This window comes from Gopherus flavomarginatus, chromosome 1, assembly GCF_025201925.1.
Source record: "Gopherus flavomarginatus isolate rGopFla2 chromosome 1, rGopFla2.mat.asm, whole genome shotgun sequence".
Classification (NCBI taxonomy): Eukaryota; Metazoa; Chordata; order Testudines; family Testudinidae; genus Gopherus; species Gopherus flavomarginatus.
In genome coordinates this window covers 98,291,412-98,315,801 of record NC_066617.1, presented here as the reverse complement: position 1 = coordinate 98,315,801, position 24,390 = coordinate 98,291,412, and the positions used below count along the sequence as shown (strand labels likewise).

Below are 24,390 nucleotides of genomic sequence, written 5' to 3'. Positions count from 1 at the left end.
TGAGGGTTAACGTTGTTAATGTAGCCTCTCACACAAGGCAGCACGAACACAAGGGAAGGGAGACCAGGGCTGCCCGGGGGGGGGGGGGCAAGTGGGGCAATTTGCCACAGGCCGTGAGCCCCTTAGGGGCCCCCATGAGAAAACACGGTTACTCACCTTTGTAACTGTTGTTCTTCGAGATGTGTTGCTCATATCCATTCCAGTTAGGTATATGCGCTGCGCGTGCACGCTCATCGGAAGATTTTTACCCTAGCAACTCCGGTGGGTCGGCAGGTCACTCCCTGGAGTGGCACCGGATATATACCCCTGCCAACCCATCCACTCCTCAGTTTCTTCTTGCTGGCTACTCCGACAGTGGGGAAGGAGGGCGGGTGTGGAATGGATATGAGCAACACATCTCGAAGAACAACAGTTACAAAGGTGAGTAACCGTGTTTTCTTCTTCGAGTGATTGCTCATATCCATTCCAGTTAGGTGATTCCCAAGCCTTACCTAGGCGGTGGGGTCGGAGTGAAATGTCGCAGAGTGCAATATGGCGGAGCCGAAGGCTGCGTCATCCCTAGACTGCTGAACCAGGGCATAGTGGGAGGCAAAAGTGTGGACCGAGGACCAGGTCGCTGCACGGCAGATTTCATGAATGGGCACGTGAGCGAGGAAAGCAGCTGATGATGCTTGAGCCCTGGTTGAGTGTGCAGTCGCATGCCCCGATGGGACGTGAGCCAAGTCGTAACGGGCGGATGCACAACGTTACCCAGGAGGAAATCCGCTGTGAGGAGACAGGAAGCCCTTTGATCCGCTCAGCCACTGCGACAAAGAGTTGGGGGGTTCTGCGGAATGGCTTAGTTAACTCTATATAAAAAGCACGCGCTCTACGAATGTCTAGGGAGTGTAGCTGCTGCTCCCTGCGGGATGAATGCAGTTTTGGGAAGAAGACGGGGAGGAAGATCTCCTGGTTAACATGGAAGGCCGATACCACTTTGGGGAGAGAGGCTGGATGCGGTCGCAACTGCACCTTGTCTCTGTGGAACACAGTATACGGGGGTCCACCTTGAGGGCCCGAAGTTCCGAAACCCGTCTCGCGGATGTGAAGGCCACCAGGAAAGCGGTTTTCCAGGAGAGGTAGAGAAGGGAGCAAGTTGCTAACGGTTCAAAAGGAGGGGACGTGAGTCTGGCAAGAACCAGGTTAAGGTCCCATGTTGGGGCTGGGTGGCGTACCTGAGGGTAGAGATGCTCTAGACCCTTAAGGAACCTAGACACCATCGGATGAGAAAACTCCAAGCGGCCATCCTCTCCTGGGTGGAAAGTAGAGATGGCCGCCAAGTGGGCCCTCAGATGATACCGCCAAGCCCTGTTGTTTGAGGGACCAGAGGTAATCCAAGATGTTGGATATGGAGACCTCGGCGGGAAGGAAGTTCTGCTCCACGCACCAGCACGCGAAGCGCTTCCACTTGGCCAAATATGTAGCTCTAGTGGAAGGCTTCCTGCTACCCAGGAGTACCTGCTGCACCAGGGTGGAGCAAAGCAGCTGAGACTGAGTCATCCACGCAGGAGCCATGCCGTGAGGTGGAGCGACTGAAGGTCCGGGTGACAGAGCTTGCCGTGGTCCTGGGTGATCAGGTCCAGGTGAAGAGGCAGGGGAACAGGGTCGGCTATGGATAGGTCTAGCAGCATGGTGTACCAGTGCTGTTGAGGCCACATTGAAGCAATCATGATCAAGCGGGCTTTGTCCCTGCGTGCTTTCAGTAGGACCCTGTGTACGAGTGGAAATGGTGGAAAGGCGTAGAGCAGGTGTGTCGTCCATGGCACAAGGAAGGCGTCCGCCATTGAACCTGGTGAGAGGCCTTGAAAGGAGCAGAACATCTGGCGTTTCCTATTCCCGCGGGATGCAAAGAGGTCTACCCGGGGAAACCCCCACTTCTGGAAGAGTGAAAGAGCAACGTCCGGGCAAAGCGACTATTCATGGGAAAGGAAGGATCTGCTGAGGCGATCCGCCAGCATGTTCTAAACTCCTGGGAGAAAGGATGCGATGAGGTGTATAGAATGGGCTATGCAGAAGTCCCATAGTCGTAAGGTTTCCTGGCAAAGGGGTGAAGATCTTGTGCCGCCCTGTTTGTTTATATAGTGTATGGCTGTTGTGTTGTCGGTGAATACCGATACACAACGGCCCTGCAAGTGTTGTCGGAACGTCTGACAAGCGAGGCGGACCGCTCTCAGCTCACGGACGTTGATGTGGAGGTCCAGTTCGTGAGGTGACCAACGGCCTTGGGTACATAGGTGCCCGAGGTGAGCCCCCCAACCGAGGGATGATGCGTCCGTTGTGAGGGACGCCGAGAGCTGGGGCGGGTGGAACGGGAGCCCCGCACACACCATGGAGGGGTCCAGCCACCACTGGAAGGAGTCTAGCACGGTCGAGGGAATGGTGACGACCATGTCCATAGGATCCCTGGCTGGATGATATTGCGAGTTGAGCCAGGATTGGAGGGGCCGTAGGCGCAGTCTTGCGTAGTTCATTACGAATGTGCAGGCCGCCATGTGGCCCAAGAGAGCGAGACAAGTGCGTACCAAAGTTAGCGGCACCGCTTGTTAGCCTCTGGATGATGGCCATCAGAGCCTGGAACCGTGGCAATGGTAGGCAGGCTTTGGCAAGGGTCGAGTCCAAGGTGGCCCCAATAAACTCTATCCTCTGAGTGGGGATTAGAGTCGATTTTTCCACATTGATCATTAGACCTAGATGTAGGAAAAGGTTCTTGACAATGCGGACGTGACTGAGGACTCGCATCTCGGAGGTCCCACGGATAAGCCAGTCTTCTAGATACGGAAAGACGTGTATCCAACTGCGGCGAAGGTGGGCGGCGACTACATCCATACATTAGGTGAATACTCTTGGGGCTGTAGAGAGGCCGAACGGGACGACCATGAACTGAAAATGCTGCCAGTTGACCACGAACCGGAGGAACCTCCTGTGAGGTGGGAAGATGGCTATGTGGAAGTAGGCATCTTGCATGTCGAGGGCGGCATACCAGTCTTCAGGATCCAGGGATGGGATAATGGTCCCCAGGGATACCATATGGAACTTCAACTTTACCATGTATCTGTTGAGTTCCCGCAGATCGAGGATTGGTCTGAGACCTTCCTTCACCTTGGGGATCAGGAAGTAGCGGGAATAAAACCCCTTGCCCCGCTCATGCTCCGGTACCTCCTCTATGGCTCCTTTGGCGAGGAACGTTTGCACCTCCTGTAGGAGGAGTTGCTCGTGAGAGGGGTCCCTGAAGAGGGACGAGGGAGGGGGGTGGAAGGGGGGGTTTGAAATAAATTGTAGGTGGTATCCAAGTTCCAACGTGCATAGGACCCAATGATCTGAAGTTAGCTGGGACCACGCAGGGAGGAAAAAGGAAAGCCGGTTGGAAAAGGGCAGGGACGGATCCTTTAAAGAAACTGGTACAACGCCCTCGGGCGCACCTTCAAAAGGAAGGTTTTGGCCCAGAGGAAGGCTTGGAGGAGCTTTGGTTCTGGCCCCCTTGGTTGCCTGATTGTCTCCTGCAGCCGTTTCTGCCTCACCGTCTGGCGAAGTCTTGTCTCTGCCAGGGTTGAGGGTAAGGGCGGTGCTGTTGGGGTCAGAAGGGCCTGCGCTGAGTTACAGGCGTGTGCATCCCTAACGAGTGTATAATGACCCTGTTGTCTTTTAAGCTTTGCAGCCTAGGGTCAGTTTTGTCCAAAAACAGCCCTTGACCCTCGAATGGAAGGTCCTGAATAGTGTGCTGGAGCTCCGGGGGGAGGCCGGAGACCTGCAGCCATGAGATATGGCGCATAGTCATGCCAGAGGCCAGAGTCCTGGCAGCTGAGTCTGCGGCGTCCAGGGAAGCTTGGAGGGAAGTTCTCGCAACCTTTTTCCCCTCGTCGAGGATCACCAAGAACTCCTGCCATGCGTCCTGTGGAAGCAGTTCCTTAAATTTGTCCGCCGCCGCCCAGGTGTTGTAGCTATAGTGGCTAAGGAGGGCTTGCTGGTTGGACACCCAGAGCTGGAGGGCTCCGGCAGAGTAAACTTTACGCCCAAGCAAGTCCATGCGCCTCGCGTCCTTCGATTTAGGGGCTGGGGCCTGCTGGCCATGGCGCTCCCACTCGTTAACCGACTGGACGACGAGGGAGCAAGAAGGAGGATGTACATATAGATATTCATAGCCCTTTGAGGGCACCATATATTTGCGCTCTACTCCTCGCGCAGCGGGCGGAACAGAGGCCGGGGACTGCCATATTGTAGTGGCATTGGCCTGTATAGTCTTGATAAATGGGAGAGCCACTCTAGTGGGGGCATCGGATGACAATATGTCCACCACTGGGTCTTGGACCTCTGGGACCTCCTCGGCTTGTAAGTTCATGTTCTGTGCAACACGCCTGAGGAGGTCCTGGTGGGCCCTGAGGTCAACTGGAGGAGGGCTGGCCAACGAGGTTCCAGCTACAGCCTCATCAGGGAAGGATGAAGAGGAGAGACCTGGAACGAGCGGGTCTGATGAGGGCTCCACCTGAAGCGTCGTGTCCATCTCCCTGGGGAGCTCGGAGTCCTGAGGCTGGGTCAACCCTTTCTCCATAGCGGGAGGGGGAGGACGGGTAATCGTGGCCTCCAGTGCCCTGTGTTCCGAGGCCATCGAGCGCGGTGGACCTAGGGGAGGGCCTTGGGCCTGATGGTACGCCCAGGGCGTCCAGAATCCCCACTGCTGCGGACCAGGATCGTGAGGCTGGGGCTCGCTGAACAAGGCAGCAGGCACATCGGTGTCCAGGGCGTATACACTGTCTGCCTGAGATGACAGGGACGGCTGTCGGGACGGCCATGGAGGAGCCGAACGAGGCTGGTATGAGTCCCTTGCTCCCGTCTTTGGAGATCTCCTCGGTGCTGGGGATTGGTACCGGGAATCGTATTGGTGCTGAGACCAAGACCGGGACCTGCAACCAGCGCAGTGCCGGGAGGTTGATCTGGATCTTGAGCGTCTACGACAGGACTGGCTGCGAGAGTCTTAGTGCCAGGAGTGGTGCCTAGAGCCGGAGCGGTACCGAGAGTACCGACCGGGACGAGAGGTGGATCTGTGCCGCAAGTATGACCGGTGCTGCCTGGGTGAGCGGTGCCGGGACTGCGAGCGGCGTCGAGATCGGGACCGACCACGAGACCTGGAGCGGTGCCGGGACCTGGATCAGGACCTGTGCCGGCTCGTCGACTCTAGCGAAGGAGGCCTCATAGCGGCAGGCTTGCCTCTGGAATGGAGAACCCGCACCGGTGGTGCCGAGGGTTGGGGCAGGGCAGATTCAGTCATTGCAATAAGGTCCCTGGCTGAGGAGAATGTCTCCGGCGTGGAGGGGACCGTCAGCTCAACCACGGGTCTCACCGGGGAGCTCTCCTGGACCGGACTCGACGGCCCTCTCGGGACCAGAGTCGACGGTACCACAGTCGTCGGTGCTGCGGCAGGGGTAGGTGCCGGGCAATCCGGACGAGTCTGCACCGAAGGTGTGGAGGAAGTTGAAGGCCTTCAGTCAGGTCCCTGAGCTGGAGAAGGCCGGTGCCGAGGTGTCATGGCGGAGCCGGCATGGTCCGGTGCCGGAGGAGCGCTGTCAGTGCTCGGTGCCGAGGACGGAGGGTTAAGGGCTGCCTCCATAAGGAGAGTCTTTAACCGAAAGTCCTTCTCCTTCTTAGTCCGCGGCTTAAAGGCCTTGCAAATGCGGCACTTGTCGGAGATGTGCCATTCCCCGAGGCACTTTAAGCAAGAGTCGTGGGGATCGCTTGTGGGCATCGGCTTTTTACAGGCCGAGCACGGTTTAAACACTGATGAACCGGGCATGGGCCAGGGCACTGAGTGTGGGGAAGGGCTAGAGTCCAAACCCTGCTAAACTATGTACAACAACTAACTAATAACTATAAACTGTAAAACTAATTATACTATGAACTAAGTCAATTATACACAATAAGAGATCAGATGAACGAAGAGAAGCTAGGGAAGTGGAGGACAGCTAAGCCACGCTCCACTGTTCCAACGACCGACACGGGCGGTAAGAAGGAACTGAGGAGTGGATGGGTCAGCAGGGGTATATATCCAGCGCCATGGCGGCGCCACTCCAGGGGGCAACCTGCCAACCCACCGGAGTTGCTAGGGTAAAAATCTTCCGATGAGTGTGCACGCGCGGCGTGTACACTTAACTGGAATGGATATGAGCAATCACTCGAAGAAGAATATAGTATTCTATAGTATTGCAACTTTTTTTTATGGAAGAGGCCCCTGAAATTGCTTTGTCCCACGCCCCCTGAATCCTCTGGGCGGCCCTGGGGGATACAGCATAGCAGACAGAGACAGACACACACCTTGTGTGTGGGGGAGAGAGAGAAATGCACACTGCCCCTTTAAGTAAGCTGACCCACTCTTAAGTGCATTGTCTTTTTAAGTGGATCAGGAAGTTGAGACAGCAGCTGCTGCCCCAAATTCTCTCTGTCTCTCTCTCTCCATCCTTGTCCCCTCCCTGCTCTATATGGAGAAAGGGTAAGCAGAGTGCAGTAGCAGGGGGAGAGGGACACCCTGACATTAGTCTTCCCCTCCGCACAGCAAGCTAGGAGCAGCTCCAAGGCAGAGGGCAGGACAGGGCTGCCCAGAGGATTCAGGGGGCCCCAGGGCAAAGCAATTTTGGGGGCGCTTTCAATAAAAAAAAAAGTTGCAATACTATAGAATACTATATTCTCATGGGGGCCCCTGCATGGTCTGGGGCAAATTGCCCCACTTGCCCCCCCCCCAGGGCGGCCCTGGGGCAGGAGCAGAACATGGCAGTTGGGGGAGGGACAGCTGAACTGCCTTGATAGCCTGCTGGGCGGCTGCAGCACAGGGAACTTAGGGGAGCGGGGAGCTGATGGGGGGCTGCCAGTCCACTCTGGTTACAAGCCCCCACCAGCTAGCAGCAATGGGCTGCTCTTCCTGCAAGCAGTGGACAAAGCAGGCAGCTGCCAAACAACATTAGAAGGGAGCACCGCCCAACTTTAAATGAGCATGTTCCTGAATTAATCAGCAGCATAACAACGAAACAACATTAACCGGGACGACTTTAAGTGAGGAGTTACGGTAGGTATATCCTGAGCTATCAATTTCCTGTGATTGGAGGAAGGTGAGTAGCATTGTGAGTGATACACACTGTATACATCTATGCTGCAACTAATTTAATTTTCAGATTATTTTTTTAAATCAATGTTGTTTCCCTCCAGTTAATTGGTGGGGAAGACAAAGAGCTTGTCTACGCATGAAATGTCACAGTGGCACAGTTCCAACACTGCAGCTGCCCCACCATAGAACTTCAGTGTAGACACTGCTTATGGTGGTGGAAGGTGTTCTCCCATTGGCGTAGGTAATCCACCTCCCTGAGATATGGTAGCTACATTGATGTAAGAATTCTTCCACTGCCTATACCCAGGCTAAATTGGCTTAACTGTGTCACACAAGGTTATGGACTTTTCACATCCTTGAGTGATATAACTGGGTCAACCTAACTTTTTAGTGTAGACAAGCATTATTCATAACAAAGATTTTGGGACAATATCCACATGTCTATTTGGAGATAACATTACAATGTTAGGAAGAGCAAAGCAGTGTTCGTGTAATAATGGATAGCTTGTAAAGCCTGAATTTGTTAGACTGGATAATTGTACTACTGTCTTTTATATCATCCTGACTGTCTTTTTCATTTATTTTGGCTACAATAAGTTACCTGTTAAATCAGACTCAACCAATTTAAGAACACTTAGTTTTCAGGTGTTGTTCACTTGAGAACTGCTCAGTGCCCTAAGGATTTGAGAGGTGGATCAGCTGGATGTGTGTGTCTGGAGCATTAGAAGGGTTTCTGAAAGGAAATAGTTTGTGTCTTCTGTCTGATGAGAAGAAAAAGGAGAACTCAGCAGATATGAGGTGGGAAACATGAGGCTATACTCACCTTCAGTTCCCCAATACAATTTATTAAGAATCAGTACTAGGCTGAATGTTAAAACGCTACCAGCCAAGAAATAAATCAGACTGAAACTCCAGCCTCTACACATTCATAGTGTTTAGGTATTACAGCACATATGGTATATAAATAACAAGAACTATTTGAAGACATTACAGTGCCTAAGAGCAGTATGTCTGCCAACAGGTGACCATAGATTAGAGCAGCGGTTTTCAGCCTCTGGTCTGTGGAACCCTGGAGGACTTCAAAATATGTCTAGGAGTATGTCTGTACTGGCAGAGTTACAGCACCAGCAGTTTCAGCGCTGCTCAGAGAGCGCTGAAAGGAAATCACTGTTGTGTGTTCACACTGTCAGCTGCCTGCACAATAGTGTGTTCATACTTGTGGCACATGCAGCGGTATTTGGAGCAGTGCACTCTGGGCACTATCCCACAGAGCATCTCTTCCTCTTCTGCCGCTAAGAGTTGTGGGAATGTGGAGGGGTTGTGGGACATCCTAGGTCCTGTCCCAATGACCTGTGATGTATTGCTTCACATCCCAGTAATCCCTGTGCTTCTGTCAGCATTTGGCACCACCTTTCAATGGTTTGTGTACTGCGTGCTCTGCCTCTTCGGTCTGAAGAAATGGATCCCGCACTGTTGACCAATATGCTGCTCACTCTGACTCACATGTCATGAGCGGCAGTGGAGTTATTCCTTAAACTACAAAGGCAAAAGGAGTGCAACATTGATCTCACCACGCATAATAGCTATGACATGAGATTGCTTGTGGCATTCACAGAGATGCTGACCACAGTGGAACGCCCCTTTTGGGCTCAGGAAACAAGCACTGAGTGGTGGGATCACATCGTCATGCATGTCTGGGATGATGAGCAGTGGCTGCAGAACTTTGGATGAGGAAAGCCATGTTCATGAGACTATGTGATGAGCTCGCCTCAGCCCTGCAGCACAAGGACATGAGAATGAGCGCTGCCCTGTCATTAGAGAAGCGCTTGGCGATTGCACTGTGGAAGGTGGCTACTCCAAACTTGCTAACCAGTTTGGAGTGGGAAGGTCGACCCTTTGGACTCATGTTGATGGAAATGTGCAGGGCCATGAATCGCATCCTGCTCTGAAAGACTGTGACTCTTGGCAATGTGTGTGACATTGTGGATGGCTTTGTACAAATGGGCTTCCCTAACTGTGGAGGGGTGATAGATGGCACGCATATTCAAATTCTGGCACCAGACCACTTTTGCCGAGTACATTAATCAGAAGGGATATTTCTCAATGGTTCTCCAGGCTCTTGTGGATCACCATGGGCATTTCACAGACATTAATGCAGGCTGGTCCGGAAAGGTGCATGGTGCTAAACTGGAAGGAGTGATAGATATGCTGGAGGGTAGGGATAGGATACAGAGAGACCTAGACAAATTGGAGGATTGCACCAAAAGAAATCTGATAAGGTTCAACAAGGACAAGTGCAGAGTCCTGCACTTAGGACAGAAGAATCCCATGCACTGCTACAAACTAGGGACCGAATGGCTAGGCAGCAGTTCTGCAGAAAAGGACCTAGGGATTACAGTGGATGAGAAACCGGATATGAGTCAACAGTATTCCCTTGTTGCCAAGAAGGCTAATGGCATTTTTGGCTGTATATGTAGGGGCTTTGCCAGCAGATCAAGGAATGTGATCATTCCCCTCTATTCTGCATTGATGAGGCCTCATCTGGAGTACTGTGTCCAGTTTTGGGTCCCACACTACAAGAAGGATGTGGAACAATTGGAAAGAGTCCAGCAGAAGGCAACAAAAATTATTAGGGGGCTGGAGCACATGACTTATGAGGAGAGGCTGAAGGAACTGAGATTATTTAGTCTGCAGAAGAGAAGAATGAGGGGGGATTTGATAGCTGCTTTCAACTACCTGAACAGGGGTTCCAAAGAGGATGGATCTAGACTGTTCTCAATGGTACCAGATGACGGAACAAGGAGTAATGGACTTAAGTTGCAGTGAGGGAGATTTAGGTTGGATATTAGGAAAAACTTTTTCACTAGGAGGGTGGTGAAGCACTGGAATGGGTTTTCTAGGGAGGTGGTGGAATCTCTTTCCTTAGAGGTTTTTAAGGTCAGGCTTTACAAAGCCTTGGCTGAGATGATTTAGTTGGGAATTGGTCCTGCTTTGAGCAGGGGGTTGGACTAGATGACCTCCTAAGGTCCCTTCCAACCCTGATATTCTATGATTCTATGACACATGCATATTTCGGAACACTGGCCTGTTCAGGGAGCTGCAAGCAGGGACTTTCTTCCCAGACCAGAAGATCACCATAGGAAAGTCAAAATACCCATTGTGATCCTGAGAGACCCTGCCTACCCCTTAATGCTGTGGCTTATGAAGCCATACATAGGGCACCTTGACAGCAGCAAAAAGCAGTTCAACAACAGGCTGAGCAAGTGCAGAATGGCTGTTGAGTGTGCTTTTGGCCATTTAAAGGCCCGCTGATGCTGCCTCTATGGGAAGCTGGACCTGGCTGATGACAATATTCCTATGCTTATAGCCGCATCCTGTATGCTCCATAATATTTGTGAAGGGAAGGGTGAAAGCTTCACACAGGGCTGGATCTCTGAGGCTTAGCACCTGGAGGCTGAATTTGAGCAGCCAGAAACCAGAGCTATTAGAGGGGCATAGGATCAGTGATGCCTTGAGGCAGCAATTTGAAGCTGAAAGCTACTAATATTTGCTGTTATGCTCAGGAGTGCAGTGCTTGTAATGGTAGGAGGTGATTGTGGTTGGTGCAGACAATGCACTATGAAGGTGTAAGAAAATTGCCTGTTGCTTTGCAGGGCTCTGTTTGCTTTCAATTAATGGAATAAAGATTGCTTTCAAACCAAAACAATTGTTTTATTAAAAAACAACAACTGGAGGAGAGAGACAAACAAAAAAACACTTCTGCACTGAGGGGGATGGGGGAAAGGAAGGTCCAGATTAAAGATTTGTGTATGTCCGGGTATCATATCCAACCTTCTATTTACAGTACAGTGCAGTGGGTACTGTGCTTCAGCAGGGCCAAACTGCAGAGGGACAGGTGTTGAGTGCAGTGGGTACTGGGAGTCTGCAGGGCTGGACTGTGATCAGGCAGGAGTAGAATGCAGCAGATACAGACTGGAGCCAGGAGGTTGATAACAGTGTGCTGGCGGTGTCTAGGGGGCACATAGGAAAAAGTTTTGCAACAGCGGCTGCAGGGGAGTGTGGGCATGGAGCTGCTTGTTTGCAGTGCTAGTAGCACCTGGTGAAGTGGATGGGTGAGATTCTGTGGCCTGCATTGTGCAGGAGGTCAGACTAGATGATCATAATGGTCCCTTCTGACTTTAAAGTCTATGAGTCTATGAGCATGTCCGTTTGGCGCTCTATAATGTTTAAGAACCACTCCATGGCTTCGTTCTGGCTTGCTGTGATCTCCTTTCAGTCCCTCTTCTCACTGTCCCACCATTTCTTCAATTCTAGTTTTTCAGTTGCAGAATGCATCATGACCTCACACAGAAAGTCCTCTTTCGTTTTTCGTGAACACTTTCTAATTCTGTGCAGCTGTTTGGCTGCTGATAACAAAGAGGGAGGCTTGGCTCCCAAGGTCATATCTGTGAAGCCAAAATGCAATATTTTACAGAAGCAGTGTTGTTTGCAACACAAAGACCACTGATTTAAAATACAGCCACTATTCACATACCTGTCACTAACTGGCTGACCCCAGGCAAGCACACATGAGCTACAAGACCCCCAAAATGATGAGTAACTGCAGGGGCGGCAGGGGAAATCAGTGTTCCAGGACTGTACTGTACGCTGGGGACATGGTTCTTACTGAGAGCCAGCACTGTAGGAGGGGGCTTATAATCATTCCTGTCCCCACTTTTTCCACAGGCTGTGTTCATTATGGAAGATATCTTGCTGCTGAGGGTGAGCAGGTAATCAAGGGGAGAGGGTCTTCTTGAAGATTGTGGCTTCTGCCCTGGCCCTTATGTGGTTCACCTGTGTGCAGCAATGCCCCCCCACCTCCCAGTGACAGCAGACTGACACAGGAAAGTTACCCTTAATGGGGCAAGAAACAAAGCAGCTCTGCCAAAGAACCTGTGGCAGCGGATTGCACAGTATCTCCATGAGAGTTTCCTGGAGATCGCTGAGGCAGATTCCCGTGAAGTGAGGGAGTCGAACAACACCCTGTTCCATCACTCAGACTAGGCATGTAGTGGTATGCAGATCATACAGACACAAGCCTGCTTTCTGCAACCCTCCTGCCCACAACAGCTTGCTTCAGTGATTCCCAAAATCAAAGCCACTTTCCAGGGGCCTTCTCTCCTGTTTGTGCTTCACCAAGATGCAACAACTGACTGGTTAGCCTCCTCCAGGAAAAGAGCTCCTGGCTGCATGCATCTCTGGCCTCCGAGTCATCCTCTGTCTATGGGTCCCCCTCCCCCTCCACATCCTCACCCAAGACTTCCTCTTCCTGGCTCAGTCCACTCTCGACTGGCATGCGAGCCACCAAAGTATCCACATTGGCCTTCACAGTGGAGGTGGGGTCGCCACCAAGTATCGCATCCAACTTTTTCTAGAACCGGCAGCTCATGGGCGCAGCACTGGAGCAGCGGTTTGCCTCCCATGCTTTGTGGTAGGCATTCTGCAGCTCCTTCGCTTTGACTCTGCATTGCAGTGTGTCCCGGTCATGGCCCCTTTCTGTCATACATCATGAAATCTGTCCATAGGTATCATCATTCCTGTGGCTGGAGCACAGGTGGGACTGGACAGCCTCCTCTCCCCAAATGTGGATGCGATCCAGCAGCTTGGCATTGTTCCAAGCAGGGGATTGCCTGGTGCGTAGAGCAAGCATGGTCACCTGGAAAGATGCGCTGAGACCACTGCATGCAAACAGGAAGGGGACTTTCAAAATTCCCAAGGAATTTATGGGGTGAAGTTGGTCACCTGAGGGCAGGGCAGTAGAGTTCAAACCAATGACCAGAGAGGCAAGAACAGGCATTTTGGGACACCTCCCGAAGGCCAATCGCAGTGCTGTAATCGACCAAGGTGTCTACACTGGCACCACAGCACTATAGTCCCAGCGCAGAAAGCTCTACGCCTCTAGGGGTCAGGTTTTTTTACAGCTCTGCAACTTCGCCGTTTCTGCGCACTAAAGTGGCTTGGCAGTGTGTACACCTTGGAAATTACAATGCAGAAAACTGCTTTACTGCGCAGAAACTAGACAAGACCTAAGATTTCCAAAGGGACTCAAACTTCCATGTGAAATTTTTTTATAGGTCCATAAATGAAAAAAAGGTTGAGAACCACTGCATTAGAGCAAATGTAAGAGTGGTATCTCCCCTTGGTAATCAGTAGCTGGACCTGGAGTGCATGTAAGTCTTTCATGTTACAGCGGAGCAATGGTTCTTAGGCAATAGCGGCATCAGGTCTCCAGGCAATAGCTGCATCAGGTGGACCAATCTGAAATTCCCATGCCCGTAGGAGCTGGTATAATCTGTTGTCTGTTGGAAGTCATTCTTTGCGTAGATACCACATTACACTTTGCTCATTCCCACAGTGACCGAGAATTGGTCTTCTGGTCTTCTGTTGGTGTATCTGTACAGCATGAGATCTTGTATATTATACAGAGTGCATGTAAAATGCTGGAAAATTTAGGATGACAAGCAGAGTGAAAGGTGAAGCAGCAAACTGAATACTGTACATCTCTTGGCTTTGGTTGGTTTTGTACTGAAACAGCTGTTTCGTGGCGCAGGCACTGGGAGCTAGGGGGAAAAAAGCAGGCACACAGTGCACTCAGGGGAGGAGACAGAGGTGGAGGTGAGCTAGGCGAGGACGCAGGGAGCCACCGGTGGGTGCTGAGCACCCACCAATTTTTCCCTGTTGTGCTGCAGCCCCAGAGCACCCATGGAGTCAGCGCCTATGCACAAGAGAAAATCTATTTAAACCCCTGGGAGACCCCTCCATTTTGTCTTCAGCTGGCTCAAGAAATAGCCATCTCCACCCCCAAGGATACCTGAGAGAAACAGGAACAAAGGTCAATAACTACAGGGGGTGTGAGTGATTGCTGGACTCAGACTAGAAGGGGACTAGTCTGTAAAAGGAAGCTTACTGCGGCACCTCTGAGGGTGAAGTTTTATCTGTATTCAGTTTTATTGCTGTATTAGGCTTAGATTTGTGTGTTTTATTTGATTTTACTTGGTAATTCACTTTGTTCTGTCTGTTGCTACTTGGAACACGTAAATCCTACTTTCTGTATTTAACGAAATCACTTTTTACTTATTAACCCAGAGTGTGTATTAATAGCCGGGGAGGGGCAAACAGTTATGCATATCTCTCTATCAGTGTTATAGAAGGCGAACAATTTATGAGTCTACCCTGTATAAGCTTTATACAGGGTAAAAGGGATTTATTTGGGGTTTGGACCCCACTGGGAGTTGGGCATCTGAGTGTTAAAGACAGGAACACTTCTTAAGTTGCTTTCAGTTAAGTCTGCAGCTTTGGGGCACGTGGTTCTGTGTTGGAGCAGACTGGCGTGTCTGGCTCAGCAAGACAAGATGCTGGAGTCCCAAGCTGGCAGTGAAAGCAGGGGCAGAAGTAGTTTTGGCACATCAGTTGGCAGTCCCAAGGGGGTTTCTGTGATACAACCATCACAGACTTATTTACTTGTGGAGGATAGCCTTGATGCTTTTTAGATTCTCATGTATAATATGGATAAAGGCAGGGCTCAAACCTCTGAAAATAACTGTACCTGCAGGCCATATTTCTCCAATTGTTGGCATAGAGCCACATTGGTTTAGTTCACACCAGGGTACAGTCACCTTATTCACATGTTATTTCACTGTGGATACCATCTGACAGTTCAATCTGAAAGGAATTATCAGCCTGAACACTGGAGAAATTTTTTAAAACACTGCTCAATTTAAAGAATCAACTTCTTCCTTTTTCCTATATATATTGTACAGTTTGGATGAATTTCAGTAATCTCAAAACTGAAAGACTAACATTACTGTCTGGAGTCAAGCATAATTCCACACAGGTGGTGTGCTACTACTCCCTCTCTCTCACCTCTACCAGTGATCTCTACAGGATTCCTGTTGTTCCAGTTTTGCCATCTTGACCTTGGTTCTGGTAATGTACCTAAATTCTTACTCACTGCACCCTTTCCTATTTAAGTCCCTATATTCTTGCACTGCTCTGCTTGTTCCATAACACTGACAGGCAGCATTTCATGCTATTCCAGTACTAATACCCTCCATACATCTCTGCCAATGCACCTCAGTGCTGACCTACAGCACCTCTTTGCTATTCCAATTCTGGGTCCCTTATGTACTTTTATCAAATTAGCACCAGTATCCCCTGCTATTTCAGTCCTGTGTAAAGATTATCAATCATACCAAGCCATGCAAAATGGGGTGGATATTGTCTGAGGAGAAATGTTCACTAGTAAATAGGTTAGAATACCACAAAACCCCCAAGTCCATTTCATTTGAGATTGACAGATGAAAGGGTAGTGCAGAAAGACAGACATTTTGCTCTTGAAAATTTCTCCTCCTCTCATCTCTTAAGCCCATTGCTACATCCTGCAATGTAATCTTTTTCAGATTGTTTACTTATGCGAAGCCCCACCTGTAGAGCTGGCTAAAGTATTGGCACATCTACATTTGCAGTTTAAGCCTGAGACACTTACGTTGAAGTTTGACTGAATCAGGAAGCTCTGGTATGGGCTCAGAGGCAGACATTGTTGGTAAACAGTCCTTGGTAGTGGTCTTCTTAGGCAATAGCATTGCATAGGAGGTCCGCTGCCTAGTTCTGCGTGCTATCTCACGTTCGTTATGTAGCAGTTGGTCGTCTGTTAACAAGGCACTGACTTGCTTAGATTTTTCTCTGACGTGATAACCTGTTGAAGTAATTGGGTTTAGTTTAAAGAAAAGAAATACTTGGTAAATGTGTTAGAAAGCCACCATCTCATTCTGTAATGAGGGCCACCTGGATATATCATGGGCCCCAGCAACTACAGAAAAGTGCAAAGAGGCTAAGGATGCTGAGCTGTTCATAACCATAGAACAATGAGCCAAGAAACCAAGATCTCAGTAAGCAGTTGTCTTTAGTAGATTTACTTTGTAAGCAGCTGACAAGAGGTTAAGACACTGCATGTATGGTTCATAAACTGAAGTATGTTTTTAGGTTATGGTCTTTGAGGTTTTGGCTGAATGCTATTAGCAGGATGTTATTCCTTTGGTCAGAGAAGTGTTCAAGCAGAATTCCTCCTTGTCTCTTTGGTGCATTAGTGTATTGTCTCTGTCAGGCCTTGCCAGTCCATGAACTCTGATCCTTCTGTATGGCAGTACAAAACACTGCCACTAGTAAGCTGGCACAAATTTATAGGGTTTTTCCATTAAAATTTGGCTATGGTTGTGTGTAGTGACAAGGGAGTATTAGTGTCAATGTGAGTTATAGGGAACAAAGAAAGAGGCTGTAGTGCTTTTTATCTTCAATCTCTGGAAAAGATTTTCAAGCCCAAAAATGCTAGGGTCCAAGGAAGATGTCAGGGATTAAAGATCTCTCTCAGAAGAGACATTATTATCCTATCAAAATGAATTTGTCTAGAGAGGGGAAAAGTCACACTTTTTGATATTCTTCTAAAAAATCTACTGTGTTTAGTATGTGTGTGAAACAACATCCCCAAACTACGAGCTGTAATGGAGTCAGTTCAATAAAGCTGTTGATTCTGCTTAGGAGATTCACAGGTCTGAATTCATTGAGGGGCTGGTACAGCAATGAAACTGAAGGCGCATCAAATTCACTGTTTGAATCAGGGAAACAAACATAGAGACAACTGGATGTCACGATGATCCTTCTTATACTGACAGGGACCCTGGGTCGTGGAAGGGACAAGGGAGTGTTGCTCCTCTTTCTGGAGTTTTGAGTGGAGAACCTTAACACATGACTGAATTCCTCTGATGGCAGGTAGCAGGCATTGGTGGACCTCTGTATCTTCTGTGTTTCTAGATCTATCTTACTGATGCGCACATAATTATAAGAATTGAATGTTAAGATGTCTTACTAATGTATATTGCTCTCTCTCCCCTCCTAATTGCCTCCAACATTGAATTTGATAGCTCCTCTAATCTCAAAGTTGTAATACCCTCCAAATGAATTCTGTCCTGAGGCTCTCCTAAGTAGAGTGACCAGCTTTATTTAATTTATTGTATTTGCAGCTGATTAGTTTCTGGATGTTGTTTCTGTTAACTGAGGTTTCCAGGCACTGCAAACTGACATTACATAAGTCAGACAGTGAATTTCCACTGGGTTTGTTCTGCAGCTTGACCTGCATACCACCACAGACTTAAACAGTGGTGAAATTGAGACACGTTCTCCTTTGTTGAAACAGCTGTGAGAGTGTCACTGCAATCCTGATTGTCATGGGACAGTTCTAGTTTTCATAAATCTGAGTCCCATGACCCTCAGATTCTTGTAGTATGATTAAGTGGTCTTGAATTTATTTAATCTCATTCTCATATCAATATGAAATGAAGCAACAGCATTACATGAAGACTGAGCTATAGCAGTGTCATGATTTAGCATCGTGGTGTGATTATTTTGTCCTGCAGGACAGAGACAAATAGTTGGCATTTCAAAGCCAGTAGGAGCAGTATTAAGCTTTTATCAGCTGGAATTCACTTTTACATACATCACATGGGAACATGAATTGCCCAGGGTGACAGGCCCATCACTGCCAATAATTCATCTAATTTACTATGACAAGGTGGATGCATGGTTGGGTCTCAGAGCCAACAGGCCAGTAGCTTCATCTACCAGCTCATGCTGCTCCCAGCAGTGCTGCATTCTTACTAATAATTTAATCTTGTCTTTGAAGTTCAGCTCCTAGCAGTTTGCCTCCTTTTTCTCATTTTCTTTCACTTCTGTTTAAAATTATAATGGTCCATTTCAACAAAATTAACCGTAATTTCATGGATCACCACATCAGGAATAAGTTTTATACATAATACTATAATCCATGTAGTTGTTTCCCCAAAAGCTAATTGACTTGATGAGCAATTCTGTCTCCTGTGTAAATAACCCTGGTTCTAGTTAAGAGCTATGTTATTTCAGGGTTTTTTTTGGTTTTAGTATTTTCTGGAAAATTTTAGTGGGTATGGCAATTTTGTTAAAGGAAATGTTTACCAAATATAACATGAGGGTAATAATATAACCTAGCTTTTACATAGTACTTTTCATCAGTAGATCTCAAAGTACTTTACAAAGGAGGGTAAATATCATTATCCCCCTTTCACAGATAGGGAAACTGAGATGCCAGGAGGTGAAGGGACTTGCCCAAGGTCACACAACAGGACAGTGGCTGAATCAGGTCTTCTGAACTCCAGTCCAATGTGCTATCCACTAGGTCATACTGCTACCATAATTAATTTCATTTACTTTTAACTAACCCCTCCTCCATGCTTTTATCAATGTTTCATTCTTCATTACAGTATACTTAAACTGGCTTTTTTTTTAATTAATTTGGTTCTCATGAAAGTTTCCAGACTGATAACACAGGTAAGTCTTCTATTTATATGTACACAGGTGCATCATGGGCAGTGACAGGACAAGATTCCTACATCGCCCCACCAATATGTCATCAGTAATACGCTGGAAAAATCACTTCTAGGGCTAGATGATGGGAAGTTCCCTTATTGTAGCCTTTATTCAGTTTCACCATCTCCCTGTTCAGATTGCCAGCCAGTGGATCAATTAGTATGAAACGGGATGGTTCTTTTTGTAATATGGACACTTTTCTACTATGAATTGGATTGCAATTTCCAATTTATTTTACAAAGGTCACTAAACATATTTTGGATGGTAAGAACTTTCAGTTGTTACCAATCTGTCCCAGAGTGACTGGAACCAGAGACCTAGAGATTATGATGATAATAAAGATAAAAGGCCACATAACCCAGTTCCCTATGCCATCAAATTCTCCAACTGACTTTACTTTCATTATTCCTGAGATGGGCCAGTGTACTCAAGTTCTGATGGCAAACATGCCCAAAGGCAAACATCAAGTGTTTACTTTAAATATGATAAATTTCACTGGTATACTGACCTGAAATCTATTAATCTAGCATGATCCAGTCCTGCACCAATATTTTATAGGCAGGCATTACGATATACTCTTGCTTATTCTCATCTAACCATTTTTCAGAAATGGCAACTGCATGTAAATCTTCTCCCAATGCCAAGCATTCCACCTCACCCATATTTGCATTTAAACTTCTTTCAACAGTGCATAGGCACATGGGTTAAAATTCCAGCCTCTTCAACCTCCATGGGGCTGGGATTTCACCCTTTCTTTTTATTTGTGAGAGGTGGGAGCATTTTTATGTATCCTTTTTTTTCTGCTAACATGGTAAATTGCTCCTCCATATCCCCTTCCTGACTTTTCCTTCAGTCCAGCCATAATTACTTGCTATATTTCCCCCAGCAATTAATTTAAATAATCCCCCCCAAAACCTTCTTAATTTTAATTGACAGGCCTTGGCAAGCTACATTTACCTTGATCCTTCCCAGCCTCATCTATGTAATGAAAATCCTTTAATGTCTGAATGTTAAAGAGCCCCTCTCGACAATGCTGTATGACTTTCTTTGATCCATTCTTGATGAGATAATCCAAGAGTGTGAGGGATTTATACACATGCCTCCAGTTCTTTCCCTGGTCATTCATCCTGTGCCATATCATGTTCATAATCTCCAAAAGAGAAACTGTATTGTATGTCAGGTCACTGATCTCTAACATTAATGAACTAGAGGGACCCCATGGGTCATTAGAGGTTGCTTCCCTGACTTTGACCTCAGAATCAGAATAATTTTTCACAAAGTTCTTCATGTGTCTCCTGAGTGCCATGGAGATGACAGGTTGTTGTTCAGTTGATAAAGTTGGTAAGAGATGCCTGTGCTGCTGTCTCTGCCTACGTGTTTTTAATCTCCACCTCAGCAAACCACAATGATTCTGCAAATAGAACAATACAAAGAATACATGTAACTTGTTATCAACTCAAAATTTTGGAGGAAGGGGGAAAGCTGATATAATTCTCAGTTTCTTAACAATATGGGCCAGCCAACATTGGGAGTACTATAATTGCAATCATAGGGCATTACCTAAGCCATTATCTTCTCACCCTACCTAGCCCGAAAGGAAGACCCATCCTACTTTTCCCTGGCCAGAAGTATGGCAACTATGATTAATGGCCACAAGGGTGAGAATACAGTGAGAGGGATACTTAGGTTCTCCTTAGGAAAGACTGCAGTAGGGCAACAAACTGGAAGAAAGGTGACCTGGGTTCTACTAATGACCTTGTCATTAATTTGCTGACCTTGGGCAAGTCACTTAACCTCTCTGTACTTCAGTTTACTCATCTGTATAAGTGTTAAATATAGTTATTAGTGATCATTATTTATTATTAAGTGTTTGTCAAGAATAGTAAAGTCACAGGAGATGGAAGAAAGGATAGAACATTTCATTATCCAGCAAGCTTAATTAAATCTAGACCATACCTTCCATTGTTAAACCAGAGCTCCAGGTCGCCTGTATGGTGTTCCTCTAGTTAGTACTTGGTGCACGCATACAAGAGACCCAAGTTCAAATGCCAGATTCAGACTTGGGCCAGCAGAAGCTAAATTATACTGACAGGGCAGTGTATGCGTGCAGGGAGGAAAAAAGAAATGGTCTCATGTCACTCTGCAGTGGCCCTTCTCTCTTCTGCTCCTCTAAACAAGAGAGGGAGGGGAGGGTAGAGGAAGGAAGAACAGGGTTCCATTTGCCTGAGGACTGCTCTGCTAAACTGAATAGAGTTTCTCTACTGATCATCTTGAATCTGTCAGCTTTCACAGCTGGCATATGCAACAAGGGGGTGCATTTTAGTTGAGGCAATGATAGCATGAAAAGGGAACACAGCCTCCAAACAATTTAAACAAAGCCTGTGAATTGTCAGTTCACAGCTTTATGAGATGAACCCATCCCCCTCCCTTCTTTTCATTAGTTAGCATGAGGGTGGGTAGGTCTCTGTGCAGTTCCTGACTGAGTCACCAGCAAAGGCTGTCATGATCATGTATCAAATTGATTTCAAGCCCTGACAAGTGCCCATCCTCAATGAGGGAGACAATCTGTAGTCAGATTTTATGTGCACAAAAGGCAAAATATTAAAATTCATAACAAATGTGTTTGTTTTCCATCTCGCTTCCCCCCATCCACCAACACCTTTGTCCAGTCCAACGTCTATCTATTTTGATTCATTCAATGTTTGATTTTTAACATAAGGATAGGGATAGGCATGAATTTGAAGCAAAAACCAAAATGCTACCTTTTCAATTTTTAAAATAAAGAAGGTAATTAACCTTTTTATCAAAGTATGCACAGCTTCAAGAAAGTTGGATAGAAAATATATTGGTTTAATTAAGATATTGTAGAGAGCGATAGCTGAAAATGCTGGGAACCTGGAGAGAAAAAAGAATCTTTCTGAGGAGCGTGCTACATAGTTTACAACTCCCTGCCTCTCTCTCTTGTTTGCACTTCAAATTGAGTCAATTTTTATCTGTCTCACTCCTGCAGAGAAAAAACTGATTTTATAATATGTTTCAATGAAGCTATTAAATTTCAGTCATAGCAGGATTTCTCTTTTGTCTTTGTGTCTTTCTTTGTTTTGGTGCACTGATGCACTGTGACAGTGGTTATATAGCAGCACATATTGATCTGTTTTTTACAAGTTGATTAGATAACTCTATTACAATCATAACCTGCTGGAGTGGAACACTTAGCACCAGTTCCTTTGTCCTCCTGGACTGGGTCCCCACTCATCTTGATTTCTATGAGGCTGATCTGATTTTTGGCATGGTGTTCTATGACTTCCAAGCTAAGCATGCAGATTTTTTTATGATTATTTTATTATTATTATTTTAAAGCGAGTTTACTGATAGTGAAAGGTTCAAGAGTGACAGCTTGAAGTCTTCTATTCACAGAACAGGAACTGCATGGGCAGCATCAGTACAAACCTACTGCTCACATTAAATGTAAAGAAATATATTGGGGATGCAAAAATCAATGCAAGGTTGGGTCACAACATCACAGTACAATGTTTGGGGGCAACATTACATAGGATTCCTAGGTCTACATAATAAATATTATGCTTTTTAAAATACATAAAATTACTTATTTACTCAAAACCCTGGGTCATCTCTTAAAGAATAGTGTACCTGATTAAAACTATGTAACAATTATGTATTCATTAACCTAAAATATATTCCTGCTAAAAATAGAAAACTTGACATGCACAATTTCATTTAAATAACATTAAAGCTAAACTATACAGCCAGGAAATTAATAGTTAAGGGCCACGAACTGGATGTAGCTGTGATTGTTTTTCTGTCTTTTGTTGTTGTTTGCCAGTTCATATCATAAACGTAATATTATGTAAATGAAACTGCCTCATAGTTAGTCTTTTGTGCTACTAATCAAAAAATCAATATTTTGTGTCTCATTCCCTGAGCCAGCCATCTCTGTGGTTAGTGTGTCTGTGACACCAGAAAGAGACAGACTGATTTTTGTCCAGATCTGCCGGATTACTCCCAAACTCAGCAATGGCTGGGAGTCCTAAGAGGAACCGCACTTTAATCCCTGTTGGCATCTGGGAGGTTAGGCTGGATGTAGTTCTACAATAATCTATTTGGCCAAGTGATGAGCAGTGCTGATGAGCCCTGAAAAGGGATGCCCATTTAGAAACTAGACCTGACACACAAGTGTGACAGTGAGTGCATGAAATCCAGAAATCTGGGGATCCCACCTCAGGAACTTTTATGATTTTATTTCAGTTTAATCAAATAATGATGTTTTTGGCTCATGGTCTACAAAAAAAATGTACAAGTTTTAAATCCTGCTATCAAGCCAACCTCTCACTAGCAGGGAGAAACTTCTCCTTATGTCAGGTTATTCCATAAGTTCCTGCTGCAGCGTTTCTTTCACCTTCCTCTGGTACTAGCTGCTGCCAGAGACAAGGTACTAGGCAAAGTGGACCAGGGGTCTGATTATTCACTATGGCAGAAAGATATCTTGGAGTCACAGGGGCTAGTTCTCTGAAAACCCACTCAATGTACAGCGGCTGTCAAAAAAGTTAACAGAATGTTGGGAATCCTTAAGAAAGGGATAGATAATAAGACAGAAAATACCATGTTGCCCCTATATAAATCCATGGTACGCCCACATCTTGAATACTGTGTGCATATCTGGTCGTTCCATCTCAAAAAAGATATATTGGAATTGGAAAAGGTTCAGAAAAGGGCAACAAAAATTATTAGGGGCATGGAATGGCTTCTGTATGAGAAGCGATTAATAAGACTTGGACTTTTCAGCTTGGAAAGGAGATGGTTAAGGAGGGATATGACAGAGGTCTATAAAATCATGACTGGTGTGGAGAAAGTAAATAAGGAAGAGTTATTTCTCATAACACAAGAACTAGGGGTCACCAAATGTAATTAATAGGCAGCAGGTTTTAAATAAACAAAAGGAAGTATTTTTTCACTCAATGCGCAGTCAACCTGTGGAACTCCTTGCCAGAGGATGTTGTGAAGGCCAAGACTATAACAGGGTTAAAAAAAAAACTAGATAAATTCATGGAGAATAGGTTCATCAATGGCTATTAGCCAGAATGGGCAGGGATGGTGTCCCTAGCCTCTGTGTGCCAGAAGCTTGGAATGGGCGACAGGGATGGATCACCTGATGATTACCTGTTCTGTTCATTCCTTCTGGGGGACCTGGCATAGGCCATTGTTGGAAGACAGGATACTGGGCTAGATGGACCTTTGGTCTGACCCGGTATTGCCAGTCCTACGTTCTTATGTAGGTTCCATACCTGCCTGCAGTAATGGTGGTTTCCAGACATGGCAGCAGATGTCTTGCATGGAAGTTCAGTGAGACCTGACTTTGGGTCAATTAAACCTGCCATTTAAGGGAGCCCATGGTTGACAGGACAACCCTCACTTGCAGGCAGATAGGTGTTACGACAGGTGACCGCTCAGCTGGAGCTGTGCCTGGCCTTGTGCGGTAGGAGAGTTGAGGGATGGGAAGGGAGGGATTGAGGGGGGGGGGCCTCTCCACTCCAGAAACAACCCCTGGGGGGGGGCAGGTCCTCACAATCCTAAATCCAACTCCACTCCCTGAGGAGCGTAAGGCTAGACCTGCCAGTCCTTTGCCATCAGTGGCTGCTCCTGATAACGTGGCCCACTGAGGGGGTGGCTGTGAAGGCAGGCAACCTCCAGAAGAGGGCAGCCACAGGGGGCTCCTGAACAGGGGATGCTCTCACTGCTCCCAACACACACAACTGCAGGTAAAAACAGGGCACGGCACGTGACTCTCTCTGGCCCTGGAGACGCCCGAGCAG

General features: G+C 47.1%; 1 protein-coding gene across 1 annotated transcript in view; it reads right to left on the bottom strand.

Moving 5' to 3' along the window:
• Positions 1–23,955, bottom strand: part of ENTHD1 (ENTH domain containing 1) — a 77,534-nt gene extending 53,579 nt beyond the window's left edge. Inside the window, exons 1-3 of the mRNA XM_050917199.1 lie at positions 23,863–23,955; positions 19,517–19,970; positions 15,651–15,860 (exon numbers count right to left, since the gene is read on the bottom strand). Of these exons, the coding sequence (XP_050773156.1) occupies positions 15,651–15,860; positions 19,517–19,970; positions 23,863–23,955 (757 nt within the window). The remainder of the gene's footprint in view (positions 1–15,650; positions 15,861–19,516; positions 19,971–23,862) is intronic.
• Between the last annotated feature and the right edge of the window lie 435 nt (positions 23,956–24,390).